This window comes from Phyllobates terribilis, unplaced genomic scaffold (genome assembly GCF_046119375.1).
Source record: "Phyllobates terribilis strain yellow unplaced genomic scaffold, ASM4611937v1 Scaffold_1__5_contigs__length_1240528914, whole genome shotgun sequence".
Taxonomy (NCBI): domain Eukaryota; kingdom Metazoa; phylum Chordata; class Amphibia; order Anura; family Dendrobatidae; genus Phyllobates; species Phyllobates terribilis.
The window spans coordinates 892824312-892850561 of NW_027362761.1; the positions used below are offsets into that span (position 1 = coordinate 892824312).

At 42.1% G+C, this 26250-nt stretch overlaps 1 protein-coding gene across 9 annotated transcripts in view; it reads right to left on the reverse strand.

The window, feature by feature from the left end:
* ANK2 (ankyrin 2) overlaps positions 1-26250 on the reverse strand; it is a 701030-nt gene that overhangs the window by 301105 nt on the left and 373675 nt on the right. For 3 of the 9 annotated variants that reach the window (XM_073640389.1, XM_073640399.1, XM_073640426.1), the window contains exon 1: positions 5931-6558. The exons of 4 other annotated variants lie outside the window; for them this stretch is intronic. In XM_073640389.1, coding sequence (XP_073496490.1) covers positions 5931-6059 — 129 coding nt within the window. In that variant the 5' untranslated portion in view covers positions 6060-6558. Of the gene's footprint in view, positions 1-5930; positions 6577-26250 lie in introns of those variants that run through there. 2 more of the 9 variants (XM_073640124.1, XM_073640365.1) reach the window with 2 other exon arrangements.

Consider the following 26250-nt stretch of genomic DNA (forward strand, 5'->3'; position numbering starts at 1 on the left):
TGCGGATTGTACATGCAGATTGTACATGCGGATTGTACATGCGGATTGTACATGCGTTTTTCCTGCCAGGGACAAGCGGATGTGAAGCGTTCTTCACATGCGTTTCCGCATGCGGGTTATCAAGCGCTTTCCAAGCGATTTTAGCATCACTTGGAAAGTGCTTGACAACTTGGTCACACTATATAAATCAATGCAAACGGCATGGATTTATATTGTGTGACCCGAGAGAATATAACATTTATTTTTTATTTTATTCTTTTTTTTACAGGTACTATGGTACCCGGGTCCGGAGGAGAGTCTCCTCTTCTCCAAACCCGGGTACCATCCGCACATTGAAACGCATGGATTCCGCATGTACAGATGCAGTGATGGGTAATCCATGCATTCCAATTCAAGTCAATGGCGGCGAAAACGCAGCGCTTCCGCAAAATAATTGGTAGTGCTGTGTTTTTTTCCGCAATGATAATCCGCAGCGGAAATTTCCGCAGCATGTGCACAGCACATGCGGATTATTGGGGAACATGGCAGGCCTTCTATCATGCGTTTTTTAAGCATTTCTGCAGCGTTTTTGCTGCTGCGGAAACGCTTAAAAAATGCATCGTGAGCACACAGCCTAAGAAAACAAAAAGTATGTGTTAACCAAGTCAATAGTCAATAAGATGGCATTGGATGTAGCTCATAAAGTAGGGTTTCCTACCTCAAGACCAGACTATCAGAGAAGAAAGGCGCTAAAAATGAACACCCGTGGTTTTAGAAGACCTAATTGTATCTTGGTATTACGTGATTAGCCATTCATTTGAAAGACCCAATGCAATGCATGGTTAGATTTGACTTTCCTCCATAATGGCTAATAAAAAAATAATTTCTTATGCCAGACCAACTAAGGAAGGTTTCTCTTCATGAAATTCTACTTCTTTGAGATGAATGGATGGACTATCATTTCCAATAGTTCTACAGATTGCCCATTAGATTGAGACTGGAGCTTTAACTCAGCTAGTAGTAACTTTTTTTGGGGGGGGGGGGGGGGCGGGCTTTGAACTACATTAAAGTTACTCTGACTTAGCAATTGGAAGTACCAGCCTACAGAGAAAATGTATTCAACATAGCACCTCCTTTTCTAAATTAGAAATAGAAATAATGTTTAGATGTTGTGGGGATTCGTACAGATAGGCAATGGCAGGGACACAATAAGAGGCACACACAGGTATTCAGTCCAAGCTCAGTGTTTTATTCACACTGGCAGCAGAAAAAAACAGTCTTACATCAGACAAAGCAAAAGTCCGTCTTGTTTCCCCAACATAGGTTAGGGCCCGGAAGTGCCAGCCCATTCAGGTCTGGTGTTGCCACAAAACCTCACTCAGCTCTTTCCCACCCACCAAAACACAGGAGGAGTTCTGGCTGTCTATTTATGCTGTGCTAAGACCTGCAGCTGTGCAATCCAGGCATTGCCCCAAAAACTCGGAATAGCAGAGAAGGTCCAGGCCAGGTCTTGACCTCCTTCCCTGCTGTTTATCAGTGCAAAAGGCAATTGCTGGGTGGAATATATCTCCTATCCAGCACCATACTCCTCACTGTGACACAATGTCTATAAAGGAGAGAACTCCTAAGAAAAATGCATTTTCTCAATGTCAAATTAACACAATTCTGGAAAAAAACAACACATTCAATTAAAAAGTGAAGTTTTATTTTATATATACAGTGTGTATATATTTATATGTGTATAAATACATTATCATCATTTCTCTGGTGGTGACTTTCCTGATGAGTACAGGCTCCTCTGTTAAGATGTAATCACAATGAAGGGTGAGACCATAAAGAATAATGCATGAGCGAGAGAGAGAAATTACTACGGTGTGTGCTTATGTAGTAAAGGTAAACTGACTATCGGAGATAGTTGATTTTTAAGTATGAAAGAATTAAAGGGAACCTGTCATCATGTTTTCCCAATATAAAGTACTGGCTTTACAGCCTCCTTTACAGCCCTGGTCCGATGGACGTTTCTGGTCTTAATCCGGTACCCCCTCTCTGATCGTAAATACCATGCTTCTTCCAGGCTTTATGTGGATGATGTGTCCTACGTCATCCACACAGTGTCCCTCAATCACGCTCCTGCACAGGTGCACTTTGCTCTGCTGTCAGCAGGGCAGAGTGAAGTACGCCTAGGAGTGCGATTGGGGGACACTGTGTTGATGAAGTAGGACACATCATCCACATGAAGCCGGGAAGGAGGGCGGCGTTTGCGACCAGAGAGGGGGTGCCAGATTACGACCAGAGATGCCCATAGTGTGATATAGAGGCATTATAAAAGATATTTTTGGGGCTATGCAGAGGGGATTGGAGACTCATATCTTCGTGGATACTGTAAAACAGACGATAAAGGGGTGGTAGTACTTTATATTGGGAAAACCTTCTGATCGGTTCCCTTTAAACATGAAGCAACAAGAATGATTACACATAATCTTTTTTTCTACATTTGCTTTGATGTAGAAACTAAATTGTGAAAGGTAGTAAGCAGGACACTGATCCAGCAGCCGCATCGATAGTCAATGGCCGCATGACTTGAGCACTGTAAACCTTTTACTACCTGCAACATTGCGGTCACTTTTACTTATTAGTAATCCACTGTGACATTATTACATTGTAACAAAATCCATGCATGGTCTAACAATCAAAAGAGGCGCAGGGGATGTCGCAGATAGAAGGTTAGGAGGTTTGGCAGTGGTCTGGCCTGCAGACACGTACCAGGGTACTGCAAATCTTTTTTTGCTCAATTCAAGTAGTACTATAATTCAACTTGAATCAATGTCCATCATAAAGATGCCATTGCTATCCATGAATTAGGAGAAGTTTTATATATCAACAAGGGCACAAAGAACAGCTACAAACTAATGTATCTATAGTGGTGTGAAAAAGTGTTTGCAATCCAGGCATTGCCCCAAAAACTCGGAGTAGCAGAGAAGGTCCAGGCCAGGTCTTGACCTCCTTCCCTGCTGTTTATCCTGATTTCTTATTCTTTTGCATGTTTGTCACACTTAAATGTTCCAGATCACAAAACAAATTTAAATATTAGAGAAAGATAACAAAACTAAACACAAAATGCAGTTTTTAAATTAAGGTTTTTATTATTAAGGGAAAAAGAAATCCAATCCTACAAGGCCCCGTGTGAAAAAGTGATTTCCCCTCATAACACATAAATTAACTGTGGTTTATAACTTCTTTGGGAAGCTGAGTTAAATTTCCCTAGCCACACGCAGGCCTGATTACTGCAACACCTGTTTTCAATCAAGAAATCACTTAAATAGGACCTGCCTGACAAAGTGAAGTAGACCAAAAAAATCCTCATAAGCTAGACATCATGCTGCGATCCAAAGAAATGGAAAAGGTCATAAAGCCATTTCTAAAGCTTTGGGACTCCAGCAAACCACAGTGAGAGCCATTATCGACAAATGGCGAAAACAAGGAACAGTGGTGAATCTTCCCAGGAGTGGCCAGCCGACCAAAATTACCCCAAGTGCGCAGCGACAACTCATCCAAGAGGTCACAAAGGACCCCACAACAACATCCAAACAACTGCAGGTCTCAGTTAAGGTCAGTGTTCATGACTCCACATAAGAAAGAGACTGGGCAAAAGTGGCATGCATGGCAGAGTTACAAGACGAAAACCACTGCTGAGCCAAAAGAACATAAAGGCTTGTCTCATTTTTGCCAGAAAACATCTTGATGATCGCCAAGACTTTTGGGAGAATACTCTGTGGACTGATCAGACAAAAGTTTAACTTTTTGGAATGTATATGGCCCATTACATCTGGTATGGAAGTAACACAGCATTTCAGAAAAGGCTGTTTTGTTGCTTCAGGAACTGGAAGACTTGTTGTGGTAAATAGAACCATGAATTCTGCTGTCTACCAAAAAATCCTAAAGGAGAATGTCCAGCTATCTGTTCGTGACCTCAAGCTGAAGCGCACTTGGGTTATGCAGCAGGACAATGATCCAAAACATACCAACAAGTCCACCTCTGAATGGCTTAAGAAAACAAAATTAAGACTTTGGAGTGGCCTAGTCAAAGTCCTGACCTTAATCTGATTGAGATGCTGTGGCATGACCTTAAAAAGGCGGTTCATGCTCGGAAAGCCTCCAATGTGGCTAAATTACAACAATTTTGCAAAGATGAGTGGGCCAAAATTCCTTCAGAACGTTGTAAAAGACTCATTGCCAGTTATTGCAAACATTTGATTGCTGTTGTTGCTGCTAAGGGTGGCCCAACCAGTTATTAGGTTTAGGGTCAATCCCTTTATCACACAGGGCCCTGTAGGTTTGGATTTCTTTTTCCCTTAATAATAAAGACCTTCATTTAAAAAAGCATTTTGTGTTTACTTGTGTTATCTTTGTCTAATATTTACATTTGTTTTGTGATCTGAAACATTTAAGTCTGACAAACATGGAAAAGCACCATTGTATTTGTCGTATTTCATAGTCTTCCAAAATGGACTGTACATAGATTATCATAGAACTACAAATCAATAAATGAGGAAATACCTGTCGAGTAGATGGGACCTTGCCAATATCACCCTTCCTTCTGCCAATAACTATTCCCTTGAGGCATCAAATCTTAAAGATCTCTGATGAGTAAATTGGACAGTAGAAATGTATTACTACTACTGACCGGATGACATGCCAGTGATCATTCTCCTATATAACAAGGCAGGGAGCTGTCCCTTGGCCTACTCTATTAAAGAAAAGGGAACCTAAAAGGGAAATTCCACATAAAATTAATCCCATGACATATTATGGAGAATTGTAAATACATTTGTACGGTCCTCTACCAACAAACGGACCAAGTCGAACTGTAGATCTGCATAGATATTTCTACAATTTCATGGAAATTTCTGCCGTTCTCTCTAATAATAATTTTACTATGCTGTCACTGAAGTCAAGTGATAGAAATTTCCAAGCATCACTAGATATATTGACGACTCTGGTGGGCATGTGTCCCTCTCATTTTGGTACTTCACTGGAGTCTGAGTGCAATCCCACCACCTGACCATTTTATGCTTCCAATCCCATTAGTCATATTATACATTGCACGTATACCAATTTATGCTCCGGCTCATTTCTTTGGTTTTGCTCTAGTCATATTATACTGTTTGGGTATAAAGAGAAACTCCTTCCAGAGAAAATGATTTGTAAATGTTTCATATATATATAAAAAAAAAAATCACATTTTAAATCCCGATTATAATAAGCATCAATAATTGACTGCTGGTGCACCATTCGTCTAGAAAGAGGCTGGCATCAGATCATTGTGTACAGCTGTATGAACCAAAGCCGCAGACCAACCATTTTACATCCCTCTGAAGCCACAAATATTTTCATATGTGACACCTCGAGGAATCTGATCATGTTACAGGTCGCTTTCTTTTCCATAATCATCAGCTTTCACTGGATTCTCCCTGCAAAGGGTAACGGCAAGCAGACCATCCCCTGCATAACATGCTCTAAAAACCCACCCAGATGTGCAGATCTAAATCCGCAGTTGTATCCGCAGTCCATGTATCGATACAAGGTGTATGCCTACAGCTGCTCTGCAATAGCATGGTGGTCAGCCGATATGAGCAAGGTGGGGTCTGCACAGAGGATTCACTGATGCAGGAAAACTCTGCATCTCTACAGGGGAGGTGCACCGGAGAAATCCACATCCAGCAACAGATTGACATACTCCATGAATATTAATGTATACATGACCCCATGAATAAAACAGACCTGTCAGCGTAATTACACATAAAGTCCCCTTTAGGTGACTGCGGAGATGGAATATCACAGGGACAGACTCTACTACAGAAGACATGGATAGCACACGGATATCACAGGGAGACGGGGGATGACACAGGCACTTCTGGATGATTGGGACTCAATATAGGAAGTCTTCATACCTTACGTTTTCGATCTATGCGATCCCTAGCGATCTTACGCCTTCTCCTCTCTTTTTCCCTCTCTTTCTCATCAATGGGAGGCAGTTCCAGATCTCGGACTTTTTTAATAGATGCAGCAGCATGAGCCATTTTGAGGAGGAAAGAAACAGCTTCAAGGACTCAGCTTCAACTACAGGAATAAAAATCCAGTTTTTTTTCTTTCCTCTTCCACTAAATCTGTGTCCGTAAACCAGAACTTTCCACTGTAATCCTCCAATCCTCAGATAAATTACAGCTTGTGTCCATATGCTGCAGGACCCATAAGACGAGAGAGCATTTCGGAGAAAGAGGTACACCTAACACACAGCAGGTGTTAATGACAAGACATAGGCAAGATGTGGAGAAGAAGATTACAGGATCTGATCTATCACATTGGCAAGGTCCCAGATTTTCATTGACTACATGAATGCGAGTTTCAGACCAGCTGACAGTCCATCCTTTAACTCCTCAGCAAACCAAAAAGGTCTTCTGGGACCTTTCAATACCGCCTGCGTCCTCTGACTACAGCCAGGAAGAGGCCACCTCGGAGACGTCAGCAGGGGAGGAAGATCTCCTTTAAATTCCACAAACACCTCATAGCAGAGTAGGAATAAAAATGGTGCAGTCTGACTTAATGACTTGCTGCTGCTGCTGCTAGGACTGCCTTGGATTGAGCACATGACATGCTTCCTTCCCTCTGTTCTTATGCTCCTGGTCTCCGTTTAATTACATTATTGCAGCTGGGAGCTGAAGCCGCACTGGCTGTGTCTGGTCCACCTGCCTCTGACCTCCTACTATTGAAATACAAGGGTGAACAAGCAATAAGCAGCTCTCGGAATATTCATATGGCTTTATCGGTAGCAAGGGGCTTACAGCAAACGTGAGTCTGCATACAGTAAGCAGCGGGAGCACAGACTGGTGGAAATATACATTCTACATTCTGGAAACCACCGGATGATCACCTGCTATAATGCCCCCTCCCCGAGAAACAAGCTGACACACGATGGAATACTTTAACACGCGCTAGCGTTTGATGTGTTTTATTTGTGTGTGACGCATCAGCACTAAATAGTCTAAGTTGGTGAAGAGAAGTGAGAAACATATAGGCATGAATTAAATTTATGGGATCAAATAACTAAAAATTGGCATGTGCATATGTATTAACCCCTTTTGCGATGAAGCCCCTAAAAATTTGTGGTGCAAGCAATTACCTTCATAAGTCACATGCTTAGTGAAAGGAAGTCCACCTGTGTGCAGTCTAAGTGTCACATGGTCTGTCAGTATACACACACCTTTTCTGAAAGGCCACAGAGGCTGCAACACCATTAACCCCTTTACCCCTGAAGGTTGTTTGCACGTTTATGACCAGGGCAATTTTTACAATTCTTTTTTCGTGACATATTGTACTTCATGATAGTGGTAAAATTTCTTCAATATGACTTGTGTTTATTTGTGAAAAAAACGGAAATTTGGTGAAAATTTAGAAAATTTTGCAATTTTCAAACTTTGAATTTTCATGCCCTTAAATCAGAGAGATATGTCACACAAAGAAAGTTAATAAATAACATTTCCCACATGTCTACTTTACATCAGCACAATTTTGGAACCAATTTTTTTTTTTTTGTTAGGAAGTTATAAGGGTTAAAAGTTGACCAGTGATTTCTCATTTTTCCAACCAAATTTACAAAACCATTTTTTAGGGACCACATCACATTTGAAGTCACTTTGAGGGGTCTATATGACAGAAAATACCCAAAAGTAACACCATTCTAAAAACTGCACCCCTCAAGGTGCTCAAAACCACATTCAAGAAGTTTATTAACCCTTCAGGTGCGTCACAGGAATTTTTGGAATGTGGAAGGAAACAATGAACATTCACCTTTTTTTCACAAAAATGTTACTTTAGACCCAAATTTTTTTATTTTCGCAAGGGTAACAGGAAAAAATGGAACCCAACGTTTGTTGTGCAATTTCTCCTGAGCACGAGGATACCACAAATGTTGTGGGAAACCACTGTTTGAACACACAGCAAGGCTCGGAAGGGAAGGAGCGCCATTTGACTTTTTGAATGTAAAATTTGCTTGAACAATTAGCGGACGCCATGTCGCGTTTGGGGAGCCCCTGATATGCCTAAACAGTAAAAAAAAAAAAACACATTTCGGAAACTAGACCCCTCAGGGAACTTATCCAGATGTGTGGTGAGCACCTTGAACCCTCAGGTACTTCACAGAAGTTTCTAACATTGAGCCATAAAAATAAAATTTTCACATTTTTCCCACAAAAATGTTTTTCAGCCCCATATTTTGTGTTTTCATAAGGGTAACAGGAGAAATTGCACCATATCAGTTGTTGTGCAATTTCTCCTGAGTATACCGATACCCCATACGTGGGGAAAAAACACTGTTTGTATGCACGGCAGGGTTCAGAAGGGAAGGAGCACTGGGTGACTTTTCGAACACAAAATTTCCTGGAATGAAGAGCGGACACCATGTCATGTTTGGAGAGCCCCTGATGTGCCTAAACAGTGGAAACTCTCCACAAGTGACCCCATTTTGGAAACTACACCCCTCAAGGATTTTATCAAGGGGTATAGTTAACATTTTGAACCCAGAGGTACGACACAAAATTTGATAACATTAGGTCATCATATTGAATATGTTGTCATTAGTCTTGAGTGCAAGTGCTCGCTACGTGAGTTCGCATTGGGTACTCGGGTATGCACCATGTATCGTGGGTGCTCGAGTGACATGCTTGAGTCCCCACCCCACATGTTTCATAATTGTTAGACACCCAAAAAAATCATGCAGGGATTGCTTGTGTATGGGAGGCAATCCCTGCATGTTTTTTTGGCTGTATAACAGCCACAAAACATATGGGGCGGAGACTCAAGCATGTCACTCGAGCACCCATGATACTCCGTGCATACCCGAGCACCCAATGCAAACTCAAGTAGCGTACATTTGAGCTCAAAACTAGTTGCCATATCGTCATCATTTTTGTGCTTTACTTTTAAAAAAATCTCAACCCCAACAAAACCCTAACACAAACCTAACCCCAACCCTAATGCAACCCTAACCCTAACACAACCCTAATCCTAACCGTAATCCTAACCCTAACACAACCCTAACTGTAACCCTAATCCTAACCCTAACCCTAACACAACCATAATCCTAACCGTAACCCTAACACAACCCTAACCCTAACACAACCCTAATCCTAACACAACCCTAACCCTATCCCGAGGGATCCATTCACTATAATGAAGCAGCAGACTTTCTCTGGACTCCATCTGGCCTCTGTTTAGCGGTGTCCTTTTTTTCAGAGATTCACAAAGCTGTGGCCGATGGCACTTTAATGCTTGCCTAATAAAAAGACGGACACCGTGGGATCACAGGCCAGACGGCGTCCACGGTGCCTCTATCTGCTTCATTACAGGGAATCTTCAGATTCCATCTTAATCACATATTTCAGAGATTTACACGGAAGCCTCGGTGTAAGAGCTCAGTGCAGATCGCAGGATAAATGTGAGCTGAGCCTTACTGCGACCTTTGGGAGGCAGAATGAACAAATCAGCAGCAGGTGAAGAAATGGTTATTTTTTACGCCGTTTCGTCGTGCAGTATAAGTGATTAGACGACTTTATTCTTCAGGTCGGTGCGATTACAGCGCTACCAGAATCATATCGGGTTTTTATGTTTGGCAGCTGTCACAAACTAAAATACGCTTTTTTTGTTGCAAAAACTAGTTTTTGCATCACTTTATTTTGAGAGCTATAATTTTTCCATATATCGGCTGACAGAGTCATAAAAGGGCTTGTTTTTTTGCGGGACAAGTTGATGTTTTTATTGGTACCATTTTCAGATACATGGCATTTTTCTATTCCGATTTTTGGGAGGCAGAATAAACAAAAACCAACAATTCCGGAATTGTTTTTTTTTTTTTTTTATGCCGTTCCACGTGTGGAAAAATCGATATGGTAGCTTTATTCTTTGCGTCAGTACGTTTACAGCGATACTGCATTTATATAGTTTTTTTTATGTTTTGGCGCTTTTACACAATAAAAACTATTTTATAGAAAAAATAATTTTTTTTGCATCTCTTTATTCTGAGAGATACAAGTTTTTTATTTTTGGGCTGATAGATCTGTATGGCGGTTTGTTTTTTGCGGGACAAGATTATGTTTTCAGCGTTTTATTCCACTTTTTGTTCGGTGGCACGATGATAAAGCATCGTTTTTTGCTTTGTTTTTTTTTTATTTTTATTTTTTACTATGTTCACTAAAGGGGTTAACTAGTGGGGCAGTTTTATAGGTCAGGTCATTCTGGATGCGGAGATACCAAATATGTGTACTTTTATTGTTTGTTTGTTTTTTTTATTATAATATTTATTTATAGGTATATGGGTACAAAACTTACATACAAAAATTGTAAGGCTCGTTTTGAGTTTGCCAAAATACATTGTGGTCTGAGATCAGACTGATTTACATGGACGTCTGCATGAGCCCTTACTGAAAGAATCAAAGCTTTTGCTCAAGTTCCTACTCAGCATAAATGCTCCATTTTTTCAGCTTCAGTTTTTTTGTGCAGAGAATCTGCTGCATTTCATTGTTCAAGCAAAATGGAGGTGATAACATGAAAACTCCAGCCCAGAGTACATCTTAAGCTTCTATTGAACTGTCCGTTTTTTAGTGCATTTTATCTCTATGAGGCTTCTGTAGAGATCCTAAAAAAATGCATGCAAAAAAATGCTGTTGCGTTTTTAAGTACAGAATCAAAGCTTTTCAGTCCTAAAAATGTTGGTTCAAATCTGGACCAAAAATGCATTAAATAACATGTATCATAAAATGCAGCAAAAACTCAAGAATCAGAGAAGATTGTTACTGCAGATTATGGTGCAGACACCTGCAGAAAACATGAGGGTAAAAGCTGCTCAAAAATTGCAATATTGATGCTAAGTGTGAACACGACCTAAGGTGGTTTTCTGTTCTGCTATCTGGATGAAAGAAGTGCTAATAATAGAATATTGTTAATGTCAACCAATAATGATGGTAGAAATGGTATAAAGGCAAGGGGTGAAGAATGAAAGTAGATTTTTCCATTTATATTGACAGTGTTCATACAATCTCTTAATACCTAAACTTTAAGCTTTAAAAGATATATTATGGGTGTTTTGCAGCACATACTGAAAACTGAGATACTACAGTAATTATGGTGCTTTCTAACAAATATTCATTATGACTCTATACATCAGGCTGGGGCTTCATGGCAACTTTGGCAGTGACACCTGTCACACAACCAAAGTTCACTAGATGCTACATCACAGCATGATACAAGTGAATAGTGTCACATTGTGACCCTATTGCAAGACGTTCAACAGCTTTGGATTTTCTGCAACTTGCTTTTCGCAGTTTCACTTGTACTGCGCTCCGGTGTAGCAGCGACACCTAGGGAACTTTGGTTACACGATAACTGTTACTGTGTAGTTCTAGCCTTGGATATAGTAATATCTTACCACTGATGAGCATGTGCATTGCTCATTGCTAGCTTGACATTGCAAACGTCTACAAAAATTAACAATATATTATTGACAAAAATGACAAATGACTGACTGATGAGGGCAAGAACAATCTGCTGCCAAACCAAAGTTATGCAATGACAAAGCCTACGACTATTTAGGAAATGTAGATGTGCACTCCACCCACACCTTATTCTACAATAAATGAGTTTTTATGATTATTCGACCACAGTGATGCAGGAGATACTGGAAAATGTACACAGACTCAGAATAAACCCTACCATAAAGGCAGATCATGCCACAGCTCTTGGACTTGTAAGGGGGTCTAGTGACAGATCTCAACCAAATGCAAAGTAAAAAGTGGTCAAATCTGTGCCAACTCAATCATTCACACCTAGGCATCTATCCCAAATTATGAGCTATAAGTAATACTGTCAATTTTACCCTACTGTAACACTATGAGGGCAATTTATGTCACTGGCATTTCACCTGCCAGCCTTAGACAGAAGCATGGTGGAGTAAGATGTGACAATGTGTCTCTTAAAAATTGGTGCCTCTTGGGCTGTTTGTATGAAACTAAGCAAAATCTAAATTTCAGTAATAATTTACAGTAATTTCTGACACAGATTTTAGAAAATCTGCCGACTCTGCTACGTTTCACACATTGGGGAGAAGGGGGTGGGTATCATTTTTATTTTGTTGGTAAGTCTTTCCTAAGTCATTCCTCATCACAAGACCCTGTATTATGTGAATAGTTACCTAGCATGAATACATGTGCAGTGGCGGAAATATTACTTCTTTGGAGAGCCCACTACCACCGAAAAAGCAGGAGGAACTGAATATTATGATGAGCTATTGGACTGCAAAGGACCCTACATTCTGGCACAGGGTCGCCCTTCTGTCTGTGCCGCTCCTGCTAATGTCACATAATGCTCCGCTTGATCTGTGCTTGCTGTCATTCACACTGAACTTACATTGTTTATTTCCAGTGGATAGGTATCTATCCTGGTTATATGATGGACACATAGATGCGGGGCTCATTAATGCTAACTGCTCTTTCAATAAACTTTGCATAAATCAAAAGAACACATGAAACTTTGTAATATATCTTATTAGTGAACTATGCTTCCTTCTCCACTTATTATCCACTTTTTCTCCATGCCTCATGAACTCATCATTCACTGAAGATTAAAAAAACAGCTCAAATCCGTCTTCATCAAGCAAGATGGACTGCTATATCACGGAATTATCAAGTTACAAAGCCTAGTAAACTCTATAGAGAGGGTAGGGAGAGAAGGAGTGAGGAGCAGGGAGTAGCACCGTCGTAGCTAGAGAAATAAAGGCATCTTCTGTGCTGCATTTTCTCTAGGAAAGTAATTTACCTACACCAGAGAGACATATCTTGATAATGAAGTTCAGTAGCTTTGAAATGCTTTGTATCTGTGAGACTTGGAATAAAAGCTTCAGTATCTCCATCTCATTGTGGTGGATCTTCACTTCACTCCTCTAGAACATTTGCACTCCAGGATGTCTGTTCACTGGGTTTGGTTTAATAACTAACCTCACCCTTATTTCTACTTACTACTTACCCTATGAGCACCTTTTTTTGCTTTTCTCCCTTTACTTGGTATCCAGTCATTCAAAAGTTCTAAATAATGGTTCATTTACAGGGGCCAATAACCGACTGTAGTGAATGGGAGTCAAATGACAGAGAAATCTCATCGATTTTTACAGCCTCCCGCAAGTGATGGAGAACAATCCTTTTACTCCAGAGATAAGGGAGATGCATAGTCTTTAGCTGCCCATGCACATTAGACTAATATTGTCTAAACTCAACGATATTGATGGATTCTGCCGACAGTCAAATGTGTATTAGCTTGTATTAGATTGTCAAAGGAGTTAAAGGGGTATTCCCATCTCCAAGATCCTATCCCAATATGTAGTAGGTGTGATAATAATATTCATGCCAGTGTGCGGTGAAACATGTTGGGGGGACGTGTGCTGTTAAACAATAATTGTCCTATTCAGCTATAAATGGTGGCAATCTGCGGTGTCATCAGAACAATATATAAGTTGCAACATAAAAGCTAAGTTTTATAGCCTAATAGAGAGAGATATTTGTTTATGGTTCTCCCCATCTGGTTAATAGTAGCAAATATCTCCAATTAGAAATGTAGTATAGTTCTTCGGATTCGCTATGCCACTTACCTCATTTAGGGCATTGCAGTAGCTTAGGCATCCATGGTTGCGACCACTAAGAGCTGTCTAACTGTCACTATATGAGTGGTCGCAACCATGGACACCTAAGCTATTAGTTAAGCATGACATCCGAGTGCAGTCCAATGTTTCACATGCACCCATAGGCTGATATAGGTCCGCATGATCTGATTACGCATGAGAAAAAAATTGCAGATCTGCACTGCCCCAGAGTATAACAATGGGCCAAGTGCTATCCGATAAACCATCGGCTATCACTCGGTCATGTTATGCGCTAGTGTGAGCGAGGCCTTATAGAGCTTCTCTCTGCTCTGGTTCAAAGGGAGGCTCATGAGCTGGATCACCACCTATCTATATGTCTTAGACAAAACTCAATAAAAAAACAATATGAGCATATACCCTGTCATCAGTAAATAGTACATGTAAATAATACAGGGTACTTTGTTAACACTATTTTGATCAAAAAAGCGTAATAGCCATCCCATCTCGACAAGCTATACCTAATCAGGACAGTTCTATCCTGTCTCTAGTATTAAAACTTTACCTTGTGTCAGCTGACCTCAATGTAGATAAAGGCAGAGCAGGACAGGGGACCAACTGTTCAGACACCTGCCCATTGAAAGTTATGTAGATGAAATGCCTTGCTCAAAAAGGCCCTATGTTTGTACAGAATACAAGAAACTACAGCAAAACCAAAGAAATGAGCCGGATCATAAGGTATACATGCTATGTGTAAGAGCACGTTCACACTGTGGCCATTTCACAGACAAAACAGTAGGAAAAAAACAAAACTAAACAGAAATCTACATGTCTTAACAACACATTATAGCCAGTAGAGAACTTGAGAACGTCTTTAAGGCTATCAATGGGGTTTGGAGCAGACATTTATGGCATATCCTATCTGGGCATGTCTGAGTAATGGATAGAATATGGCAGAGAATTGGCACTAAAGTAGGAATTTTTGCTTTTGGCTAGATGATAGGTTGATATATCAAGAAGATGTACTAGTCCTGAGATTTCAGAAATCATAGCTTTTAATACAGAACAAGAACATTGTGTAACAGAGACTCACAGTTTGTGGGCGATGTGTAGAAAATGTGGGAAGATGGATAAAGCAATCTGGATAGAACTTTATTAACATATTGGATACGTTTCTAAGACAGCTAAATATAAAAGACCAATTGACAAAGGAGAAAAAGAAGAGAGGTCCACCTCGAGAAAAGATGGTAAAATTAAATATGCCATGGTCATGATGTGAAGATTGTATACATGTTTGAAGAACAAATACAAACTGAAAAGAATTCAACAAGAAAATGTGACATTTAAAGCTCCACCCCAGTATTTTTTTTATTTCGGCGCTGGAGTGGCGCCACTAATGTAAGTTCCCTGACCCTAGTATTATACTCGCCAGTTCGTCTTCAGCTATTCCCGATGGTGTTCTGGTTCTGCTCCGCCATCTTGTGACTCCAAAGTCTGACTGACCTCGTTCTGGCTCTCATAGACTTACACTGAGTAGTGAAGTCCGGATCGCTGCAACGATCCGGCAGGTCAAAATCTGCAGAAGACGACCAGAGCGGCACTGAGCACAGATGAGGATGGCGGCTGGTGAGTACAGTACAAAGGGCAGAAAATTTAGATTAGTGATACCATTCCAGATTAGTGATACCACTCCAGTGGTAAAATAAAAAAGGAACACTGGAATAGCGCTTTAAGCCACCAATACCAAAATGATACATAACTTTGGTCATTATGGGGTGGGAACTCCCTGCCTAAAGTGTATTGAAGAGAAATGCCATTAGTAAAAATGTAACTGTTGTGCAGGGAACATATAAAAATACCTACAGTATAATCATGAAACAAGCATGGAAAATTATTTCTACAATATATATCACAAATGAAAACATATGGCTGGATATGAATAAAATATTTGAATTGTTACTTAGAAGCGTATTCTCCACATAAAAACACATCATTTTCGAATAATCAATTATTGAAAAATTATAAGTGCAGCAGCAAATGAGCCCAGTACTAATACAAAGGGGCCCACAGCTACCTTATAAGTATGATAGGGCTCCCTATTGTCCATTCCTATATTTATTCCTCAATATACTGGTTATATACAGTACATACAATAAATGATTACATATTAAATGGGCTGTTACATACCCTATACTGGTAAGCTGATCTAAAAGCAGACCTGTCTATTGGGATCCTAGTTATAGGGAATCTGTCAACAAGATTTCACACCCCAAACTACATATCTATATGTGCATGTATCTCTTTCAAACACTATTCCCCTGTTCCTGAGAAATCAGCATCTGAATTGATATGTAAATGAGTCTGAAGAACTATTTGCAGATCTGAAGCCTCTGTAACTGCAGCTCTATTCCTCACCCAAAGCTATTCTAGATCTTAAGCCTCTGTCACTCCAGCTCTATTCACCGCCCAGAGCGATTCTATATCTTAAGCCTGTTACTCCAGCTCTATTTCTCGCCCAGAGCTATTCTAAATCGGAAGCATCTGTCACTCAAGCTCTATTCACCGCCCATAGCTATTCTAGATTGGAAGCCTCTGTCACTCCAGCTCTATTCCCCGGCCATAGGTATTCTAGATATGAAGCCTCTGTTACTCCAACTCTAATGCCTGCCCAGCGTCACCTCCTCCTGCTTGACTGACTGCTCTTTTGCCTGAAGTCAGCATAGAGGCTGTCAGTCAAGCAAAAGAAGGCAGCGCTGGGTGGGAAATATAGCTGGAGTGACAGAGGCTTCAGATCTACAATAGCTCTTTAGTCTCATTTGCATATCAACAATAACGCTAATTTCTCAGTAACTGAGGAATGAACTGCCCATGTAGAGGTATTGCTGGACTTGTCTTTGAAAGAGGTATATGCAAATATAAGTAGTTTGGCGGGTGAAATCCTACTGACAGATTCCCTTTAGACCAGTAGCTTAGCCCAGTGTGGTTCTCAGCTTGGATATATTAAAATCATGGAATTAGAGCAATGTATATAAGAAATTATACAGTAAGTCGCCCACTGTTAATAATCAATAGTGAGAATTATCACAAGTGGCATAAATGCTCACTATAAAGCTTGTTTCTGAGGACTGTGCAGAGGAGTTACCTTACTAGATGTCCTCTTTAATAATTGTTACATAATTAATGAACATAAAATGTACTGTAACATCTAGAATATAGCTGTGGTCTCGCCATAAATAGACATCACTGTAGTAATGCGGTATCCTGCACATTTTCTGAGTGAGCATGCATTTTACTTACATTGTAGGTTAGAAATGGAATAAAAAGTATAAAATTGTATTTCCTGAACACAAACATCAAAATATGTATTATATCTCCAAATAGATAATGCCGCAATGTGTTTCTATGACAACTGGCTCTTTTATTACTGTAAAGGAGTGTTCGTCCAGTATAATGGTAGATTCCATGTACGTGTTCACAGGGAAATGCTGGAAAGAATCTGAAATTCTCATAGGAAAGCAATACAAAAGAAGACCTTCTACAGGCTTTATTGCTAGGACATATCAATACTATCAACTAACTATGAAAATGTTAGATAAGCTTATAAAGTCCCTAGTATTAAAAGTCCCCAGCCGCTCTTTCTACAGCCTTGCTCAGAAAAGTGTGGAAATCTAAGGCCACGGCCCCACTATCAGTATTCAGTTAGTATTATTTCTCAGGAGTGGGAGATAAAACCAGGAGTGGGTGATAAATGCAGAATTGGTGACTTGTTTCTATTATACCTTTTCTCTGATTGTTCCACTCCTGATTTTGGATCCCACTCCTGAGAAAAAATACTGACCAAATACTGACCAAATACTGATAGTGGGGCCGTGGCCTAAGCGTGTATTTAGACCGGCCGACAGGCGCCGTTAAATTGCTGATCAGCTACATAGAAGCTGCTTGGCGGTCATTTAACCCCTTTACCCCCGAGGGTGGTTTGCACGTTAATGACCGGGACAATTTTTACAATTCTGACCACTGTCACTTTATGAGTAGTGTTGAGCATTCCGATACTGAAATATCGGGTATCGGCCGATATTCGCGGTATCGGAATTCCGATACTTAATTCCGATACTTTTACAATATCGAATACCGGAATCGGAAGTTCCCATAATGCCTGCGCTCTGCAGTGTCTCTGAAGGATGACAAGCTGGATGGCAGCGCTCAGCTGAGATCCAGCCTGTCATCAGAATGCCATCCCAGCGTGGGAGAATTCTCCTGATCGTTTAAAAGCCGGCGGGTGGTAAAAAGCCGCCGGCTTTTAAACAATCACACAGCCCCATACTGCTTCCCCGCAGCCTACCACCCCGATCCTCCGCTCCCCTCGCCACCTCCCATCCCGATCGTAAGTTAGGATCGGGCGGGGAGCACAGCACCAAGGAGCGGGGAGCGAAGGACCCGGGCGGGGAAGCCGGCAGTGAAAAGACTTCACCGCCGGCTTTCCCGTTCTGTGCTGCGCTTTCCCGCCGGTTATTTCAAATGAACAGCTGAGGTATCAGGTGATGCTGATCAGCTGTTTATTTGAAGTCGCCGCGGTGCCCTCAGAGGGTTCACGTGAGTTCATGCTTGACTGCATTGCATGAACTCACATGAACTTTCCCACGGCCGCACAGGTCAGCCTCACCTCCCAGACGATCAGCCCGTCATGATTGGTGTGTGTGGGTGTCTGTGTGCGGTGTCTGCGAGTGTGTGCGGGGTGTCTGCGAGTGTGTGCGGTGTCTGTGCGATGTCTGCGGGTGTGTGCGTGCAGGCAGACATAGGCCGATGTGACACTACTACTCCCATCGGCCTATGTCTGTCCCCCGTTCACTCGTGCCAGCAGGATCAGCTCGATGGGAGCAGTAGTTCCCATCAGCCTGATCCTGCTATTTAAATTGCCCTACTGTGTCCCCAATAAATTTTAAATACATGTCATTGGTGGCCAGTGGTTACCTAAAATAAATTAGTTTATACATTACCTGTCCCCGCCGATCGCCACCTAAAATAAAGTAAAAAATAAAAAACTACACCTATACTCACCTAGACACCTAATTCCCCGAAGCCATCGATCTCCTGTAATAAAATATAAAATAATAAACCACAACCTTATCCTTACCCCTCCGTAGTAGTCCACGAGTGTCCCACGAAGATCTCCAGTTTAGAGCAGCCACATAGAATGTGACCGCTCTGAACCGCTGCCGCCGCTAGAATGATGGGGCCGTAAAGCAGCCCCGTCATTGCATAAGCGGGTTCGCCAGAGTTCAGGCAGCGCTGCTCCGGTTAGCTCCTTTACGGCCCTGCTGTATCGTGAGAAATTCCCACGGTACAGCAGTGCCGTAAAGGAAGTCTCCGGAGCTGAGCTGACTGAATGCACTCCGGTGACCTCAGTCAGTGGCTCCCGCTGCCGGGAGCGGACGTGTTCCCGGCAGTGTGAGCTTACAGCAGCCATGCACAGCTGTCACCATCTCCAGATGTGACAGCTGTGCATGGGAGATCAGCGCAGGAACGTGGACAGGTAACTATTTTTTTTTAGTAAACTAAGAATTAAATAAAATTGTGTGTTTTATTTCAAATAAATTATTTTTTTCTGGGTGTAGTGTGTTTTTTCTTTTTAACACTTTGTAGGTTAGTAATGGGGGTGTCTTATAGACGCCCATCATTACTAACCAGGGCTTCATGGCAGCTGGCGCTGACATGAACCCCACCACTATTACCCCCTGCCACCGCACCAGGGCAGCGTGGAAGAGCGAGGGTAAGTGCCAGAGTTGGCGCATCCTATGGATGCGCCATTTCTGGGGCGGCTGACGGCTGGTGTTTCTAGCCTGGGAGGGGGCCAATATTCATGGCACCCTTCCTGGGCTATTAATATCAGCCCCCAGCTGTCCGCCTAGCCTTTGCTAGCTATTAAATAGGGGGTACCCCACGTCATTTTTGGGGGGGGTCCCCCATTTTAATAGCTATTAAAGGCTAGGTATTCAGCTGGGGGCTGATATTAGTAGCCTGGGAAGCTCCGTGGGTATTACCCATTTCCCAGGCTTCAAACATCTGCCCCAGCCGTCTGCTTAACCTCCGCTAGAGCCTAAAATTATGGGGGATCCCATGACAATTTTTTTTTAAATAAATCCTTTATTTTAACACTAAATGACATTTGAGGAGTTAATAAAGATGCAGTCCCTAAATTATTATTTATTTTTTAATTAATTTTTCCCAAAAATTTTGACGTGGGCTTTGCCATATTTTTGTATGCCAGCCAGGTACAGCATCCAGCTTCTATGAACGCGCCATTTTCCGGGGTGGCTGCGGACTGCAATTTGCACCGGGGGGGGGGGGGGCAGAAAGCTTGGGCCTCCCTGAGCTGCAGATTCCAGCCCCCAGCTGCCTAGTTGTACCTGGCTGGACACAAAAATAGGGAGAAGCTCCACGTATTTTTTTTTTTAATTATTTCATGAAATTCATGAAATAATAAAGAAAAAAAGGGCTTCCCTATATTGTTGTGTCCGGCCAGGTACAAATAGGCAGCTGGTGGTTGGGCGCAGCCTGTTCCTGCCTGCTGTACCTGGCTGGACACAAATATAGTGCGAAGCCCCACGTCAATTTTTTTTAAATTATTTCAGGAAATTCATGAAATAATTAAAAAAAAATTGATGTGGGGCTTCGCCCTATATTTGTGTCCAGCCAGGTACAGCAGGCAGGAACGGGCTGCGCCCAACCACCAGCTGCCTATTTGTACCTGGCCGGACACAACAATATAGGGAAGCCCTTTTTTTCTTAATTATTTCATGAATTTCATGAAATAATTAAAAAAAAAATACATGGGGCTTCGCCCTATTTTTGTGTCCAGCCAGGTACAACTAGGCAGATGGGGGCTGGAATCCGCAGCGCAGGGAGGCCCAAGCTTTCTGGGCCCCACCCGCTGCAAATTGCAGTCCGCAGCCACCCCGGAAAATGGCGCGTTCATAGAAGCGCCATCTTCTGGCGCTGTACCCAACTCATCCAGGGCCCTGGTGCGGTGGCTCACTGGGTAATAAAGGGGTTAAGGCCAGCTTAGCATTATCAGCTGGCCCTAAGCCCGAAATTCATGGGGTCACGCCAATATTAGACATGACCACCATGAATTTCTAGAAAGTATTTAAAAAAAACACAACACCTAGAAAAAAGTCCTTTAATTGAAATAAACACACAATTCTTTATTGTTCTAAATTAAACTCTACTTACCATCACGCCCATTCCAGCTGAAGCCAACGATCTCCTGCAATAAAAGAAAAATAATAAACCAACCTCATCCTTACCTTTCCATGGTTCCCACGACAGCTTCAGCTCTGCTACATCGAGATGACAGGCTGGACCGCAGCAGAACGCTGCCATCCAGCCTGTCATCCCGCAGACACTGAGAAGCGCAGGCATGCTTGCGCTCCTCAGTGTCTCTCTGTGACGGCATAAAGATGAGCCGAGGTCATGTCCAATGAACTCGGCTCACCTCATGCACGTCACTGACAGCATGGGAAAATTCTCCTGCACTCAGCGCTTCAACGTGAGAATTTTCCCACGCTGTCAGTGACGTGAATGAGGTGAGGTCATGTCCAATGAACTCAGCTCACCTCATGCACGTCACTGACAGCGTGGGAAAATTCTCACGCTGAAGCGCTGAGTGCAGGAGAATTTTCCCACGCTGTCAGTGACGTGCATGAGGTGAGCTGAGTTCATTGGACATGAACTCGGCTCATCTGGATGCCGTCACAGAGAGACACTGAGGAGCGCAAGCATGCCTGCGCTTCTCAGTGTCTGTGGGATGACAGGCTGGATGGCAGCGTTCTGCTGCGGTCCAGCCTGTCATCTCGATGTAGCAGAGCTGAAGCTGTCGTGGGAACCATGGAAAGGTAAGGATGAGGTTGGTTTATTATTTTTCTTTTATTGCAGGAGATCGTTGGCTTCAGCTGGAATGGGCGTGATGGTAAGTAGAGTTTAATTTAGAACAATAAAGAATTGTGTGTTTATTTCAATTAACCACTTCGCGCCAGAGCCTGTTTTTGCCTTCGTGACCGGGCCAATTTTTTCAATTCTGACCACTGTCACTTTATGAGGTAATTACTCTGGAACGCTTCAACGGATCCCCCTGATTCTGAGATTGTTTTTCTGTGACATATTGTACTTCATGATAGTGGTAAAATTTCTTCGATATCACTTGCGTTTATTTGTGAAAAAATCGGAAATTTGGCGAAAATTTTGAAAATTTTGCAATTTTCAAACTTTGAATTTTCATGCCCTTTAATCAGAGAGATATATCACACAAAATAGTTAATGAATAACATTTCCCACATGTCTACTTCACATCAGCACAATTTTGGAACCAAAATTTTTTTCTGTTAGGAAGCTATAAGGGTTAAAAGTTGACCAGCGATTTCTCATTTTTACAACAAAATTTACAAAAACATTTTTTTAGGGACCACATCTTATTTGAAGTGACTTTGAGGAGCCTTTATGACAGAAAATACCCAAAAGTGATACCATTCTAAAAACTGCACCCCCCAAGGTGCTCAAAACCACATTCAAGAAGTTTATTAACCCTTCAGGTGCTTCACAGGAATTTTTGGAATGTGGAAGAAAACAATGAACATTTAACTTTTTTTCACAAAACTGCTACTTTAGCCTCAAATTTTTAATTTTCACAAGGGCAGCCAGAAAAAATGGACCCCAAAATGTGTTGTGCAATTTCTCCTGAGCACGCTGATACCCCATATGTGGTGCAAAGCCACTGTTTGGGCGCACGGCATGGCTCGGAAGGTAAGGAGCGCCATTTGACTTTTGGAATGGAAATTTGACTGGAATCGATAGCGGACGCCATGTTGCATTTGGAGAGCCCCTGAGGTGCCTAAACAGAGGAAACCCCCAACAAGTCACCCCATTTTGGAAACTAGACCCCTCAAGGAACTTATCTAGATGTGTGGTGAGCACCTTGAACCCCCAGGGGCTTCACACAATTTTATAATGTTGAAGGGTGAAAATAAAAAAACACATTTTTATCACAAAACTGCTACTTTAGCCTCAAATTTTTAATTTTCACAAGGGCAGCCAGAAAAAATGGACCCCAAAATGTGTTGTGCAATTTCTCCTGAGCACGCTGATACCCCATATGTGGTGCAAAGCCACTGTTTGGGCGCACGGCATGGCTCGGAAGGTAAAGAGCGCCATTTGACTTTTGGAATGGAAATTTGACTGGAATCGATAGCGGACGCCATGTTGCATTTGGAGAGCCCCTGAGGTGCCTAAACAGAGGAAACCCCCAACAAGTCACCCCATTTTGGAAACTAGACCCCTCAAGGAACTTATCTAGATGTGTGGTGAGCACCTTGAACCCCCAGGGGCTTCACACAATTTTATAATGTTGAAGGGTGAAAATAAAAAAACACATTTTTATCACAAAACTGCTACTTTAGCCTCAAATTTTTAATTTTCACAAGGGCAGCCAGAAAAAATGGACCCCAAAATGTGTTGTGCAATTTCTCCTGAGCACGCTGATACCCCATATGTGGTGCAAAGCCACTGTTTGGGCGCACGGCATGGCTCGGAAGGTAAAGAGCGCCATTTGACTTTTGGAATGGAAATTTGACTGGAATCGATAGCGGACGCCATGTTGCATTTGGAGAGCCCCTGAGGTGCCTAAACAGAGGAAACCCCCAACAAGTCACCCCATTTTGGAAACTAGACCCCTCAAGGAACTTATCTAGATGTGTGGTGAGCACCTTGAACCCCCAGGGGCTTCACACGATTTTATAATGTTGAAGGGTGAAAATAAAAAAACACATTTTTATCACAAAACTGCTACTTTAGCCTCAAATTTTTAATTTTCACAAGGGCAGCCAGAAAAAATGGACCCCAAAATGTGTTATGCAATTTCTCCTGAGCACGCTGATACCCCATATGTGGTGCAAAGCCACTGTTTGGGCGCACGGCATGGCTCGGAAGGTAAGGAGCGCCATTTGACTTTTGGAATGGAAATTTGACTGGAATCGATAGCGGACGCCATGTTGCATTTGGAGAGCCCCTGAGGTGCCTAAACAGAGGAAACCCCCAACAAGTCACCCCATTTTGGAAACTAGACCCCTCAAGGAACTTATCTAGATGTGTGGTGAGCACCTTGAACCCCCAGGGGCTTCACACAATTTTATAATGTTGAAGGGTGAAAATAAAAAAACACATTTTTAACACAAAACTGCTACTTTAGCCTCAAATTTTTAATTTTCACAAGGGCAGCCAGAAAAAATGGACCCCAAAATGTGTTGTGCAATTTCTCCTGAGCACGCTGATACCCCATATGTGGTGCAAAGCCACTGTTTGGGCGCACGGCATGGCTCGGAAGGTAAGGAGCGCCATTTGACTTTTGGAATGGAAATTTGACTGGAATCGATAGCGGACGCCATGTTGCATTTGGAGAGCCCCTGAGGTGCCTAAACAGAGGAAACCCCCAACAAGTCACCCCATTTTGGAAACTAGACCCCTCAAGGAACTTATCTAGATGTGTGGTGAGCACCTTGAACCCCCAGGGGCTTCACACAATTTTATAATGTTGAAGGGTGAAAATAAAAAAACACATTTTTATCACAAAACTGCTACTTTAGCCTCAAATTTTTAATTTTCACAAGGGCAGCCAGAAAAAATGGACCCCAAAATGTGTTGTGCAATTTCTCCTGAGCACGCTGATACCCCATATGTGGTGCAAAGCCACTGTTTGGACGCACGGCATGGCTCGGAAGGTAAGGAGCGCCATTTGACTTTTGGAATGGAAATTTGACTGGAATGGATAGCGGACGCCATGTTGCATTTGGAGAGCCCCTGAGGTGCCTAAACAGAGGAAACCCACAACAAGTGACCGAATTTTACAATCTACTCCTCTGTATAAATTAATCTAGTGGTGGGAAAATAAGTAGGTAAATGGTCACTAAACCCATAGATGAATTCCCACAGAGGTGTCATTTCCATAATGGGGTCACTTCAGGGGGGATTATGCTGTTCTGGCACTTTTCAGAGTACCAGAGCTAAAGAATCCCCCCTGAAGTGACCCCATTTTGGAAATGACACCCCTCTGGGAATTCATCTATGCACAAGCACGCAATGGAAGGTTTAGATTCTGGAGAACCCCCCCTGGAAATTAAGTGAGCTCTACTCGAATATGTCATTCACTAAATGAACCAAATGTTTGAATGACAAATTGGGATACATTTTTACAGTTTAAAAACGTGGTTCTGTGTGGTAGATTTTAAAGCAGTCAGTGACGCATAAGGCTGGCAATGATGGGCATTGTGGGCAATAGTAGCGGGTATCACGCCTCATTCCTCTCTTAGTACATACACGACATCTTTTCTGGGGGTTCCTTCTTGTTTCCGTTGCTAGAATAAGTGCAATAAAATGTCGCTCAGTGAGTCTTTTCACATCCTCAGATTCTAATGGATGAGCGGGGCTAACACTTTGAAAGACAAGATTTTCAATTACCTTTTCTTGTTAATCAAGAAAAGGATCTGAATTTCTTGCTTTTTTGTACAACACAAAAGAATTGTATGTGGCCACCTGAAACAAACAGATAACCAACTTTTTATACCAGGTATAGGACTTTCTTGATACCTGGTATGGCTGTAGAACCTGGTCTGCAAGGTCCACACCCCCCATGTGTTTGTTGTAGTCAATGACTGACACAGGTTTTTGCTTCGGAGTGGTGGATCCTAGTTCTACAGTGGCCCTTGTGGCATCTGTGTGGATCGAGCTGAGGACAAAAATATCCCTCTTACCCCTATATTTCAGGGCAAGCAGCTCTCCGTTGCGTACAGCCCCTGACTGCCCCTTTTGGAACTTTTGGTTGACCAAAGGTTGTGGAAACCCCTGACGGTTTTTACGGATGGTCCCACAAGCCCCGATGTTGTGTTCAACCAGACTTTTAAATAGGGGTATGCTGGTGTAATAATTGTCCACATATAGATTGTAGCCTTTTTGAAAAAATGGACTTATCAGCTCCCAAACAATTTTTGCAGATGTCCCCAGATAAGTAGGGCATCCTGGTGGGTTTAGTTGGCTATCTTTCCCCTCATATATGCGGAAAGCGGATGTGTATCCGGTTGAACTTTCGCACATTTTATAGATCTTTATTCCAAACCTTGCCCTTTTAGATGGGATAAATTGCTTGAGGTGCAGTCTTCCTTTGAATTTTAGAAGGGACTCATCTATAGAAATATTTTGTGTTGGGGTGTAGAGGCTTAAGAATTTTTCTGACAAATTTTCAATGATGGGTCTAATTTTATATAACCTGTCATGTTCTGGGGCATTTCTGGGCAGGCATTGACTATTGTCGTTAAAATGCTAAAACCGCATGAGCATTTCATAACGGGTCCTAGGCAGAATGACTGAAAACATAGGGGTGGCTTGAACAGGGCGGTTGGACCAGTAGGATCGAATGCTCGGTTTTTTAACAAGCCCCATGGCAAATGTAAGTCCTAAAAAATTTTTTATTTCCGGGACATTAGTTGGTGTCCATAAATTTGCCCTAGCATAGTAAGATCGGGGATTCTGGCTTATGAATTGGGATGCGT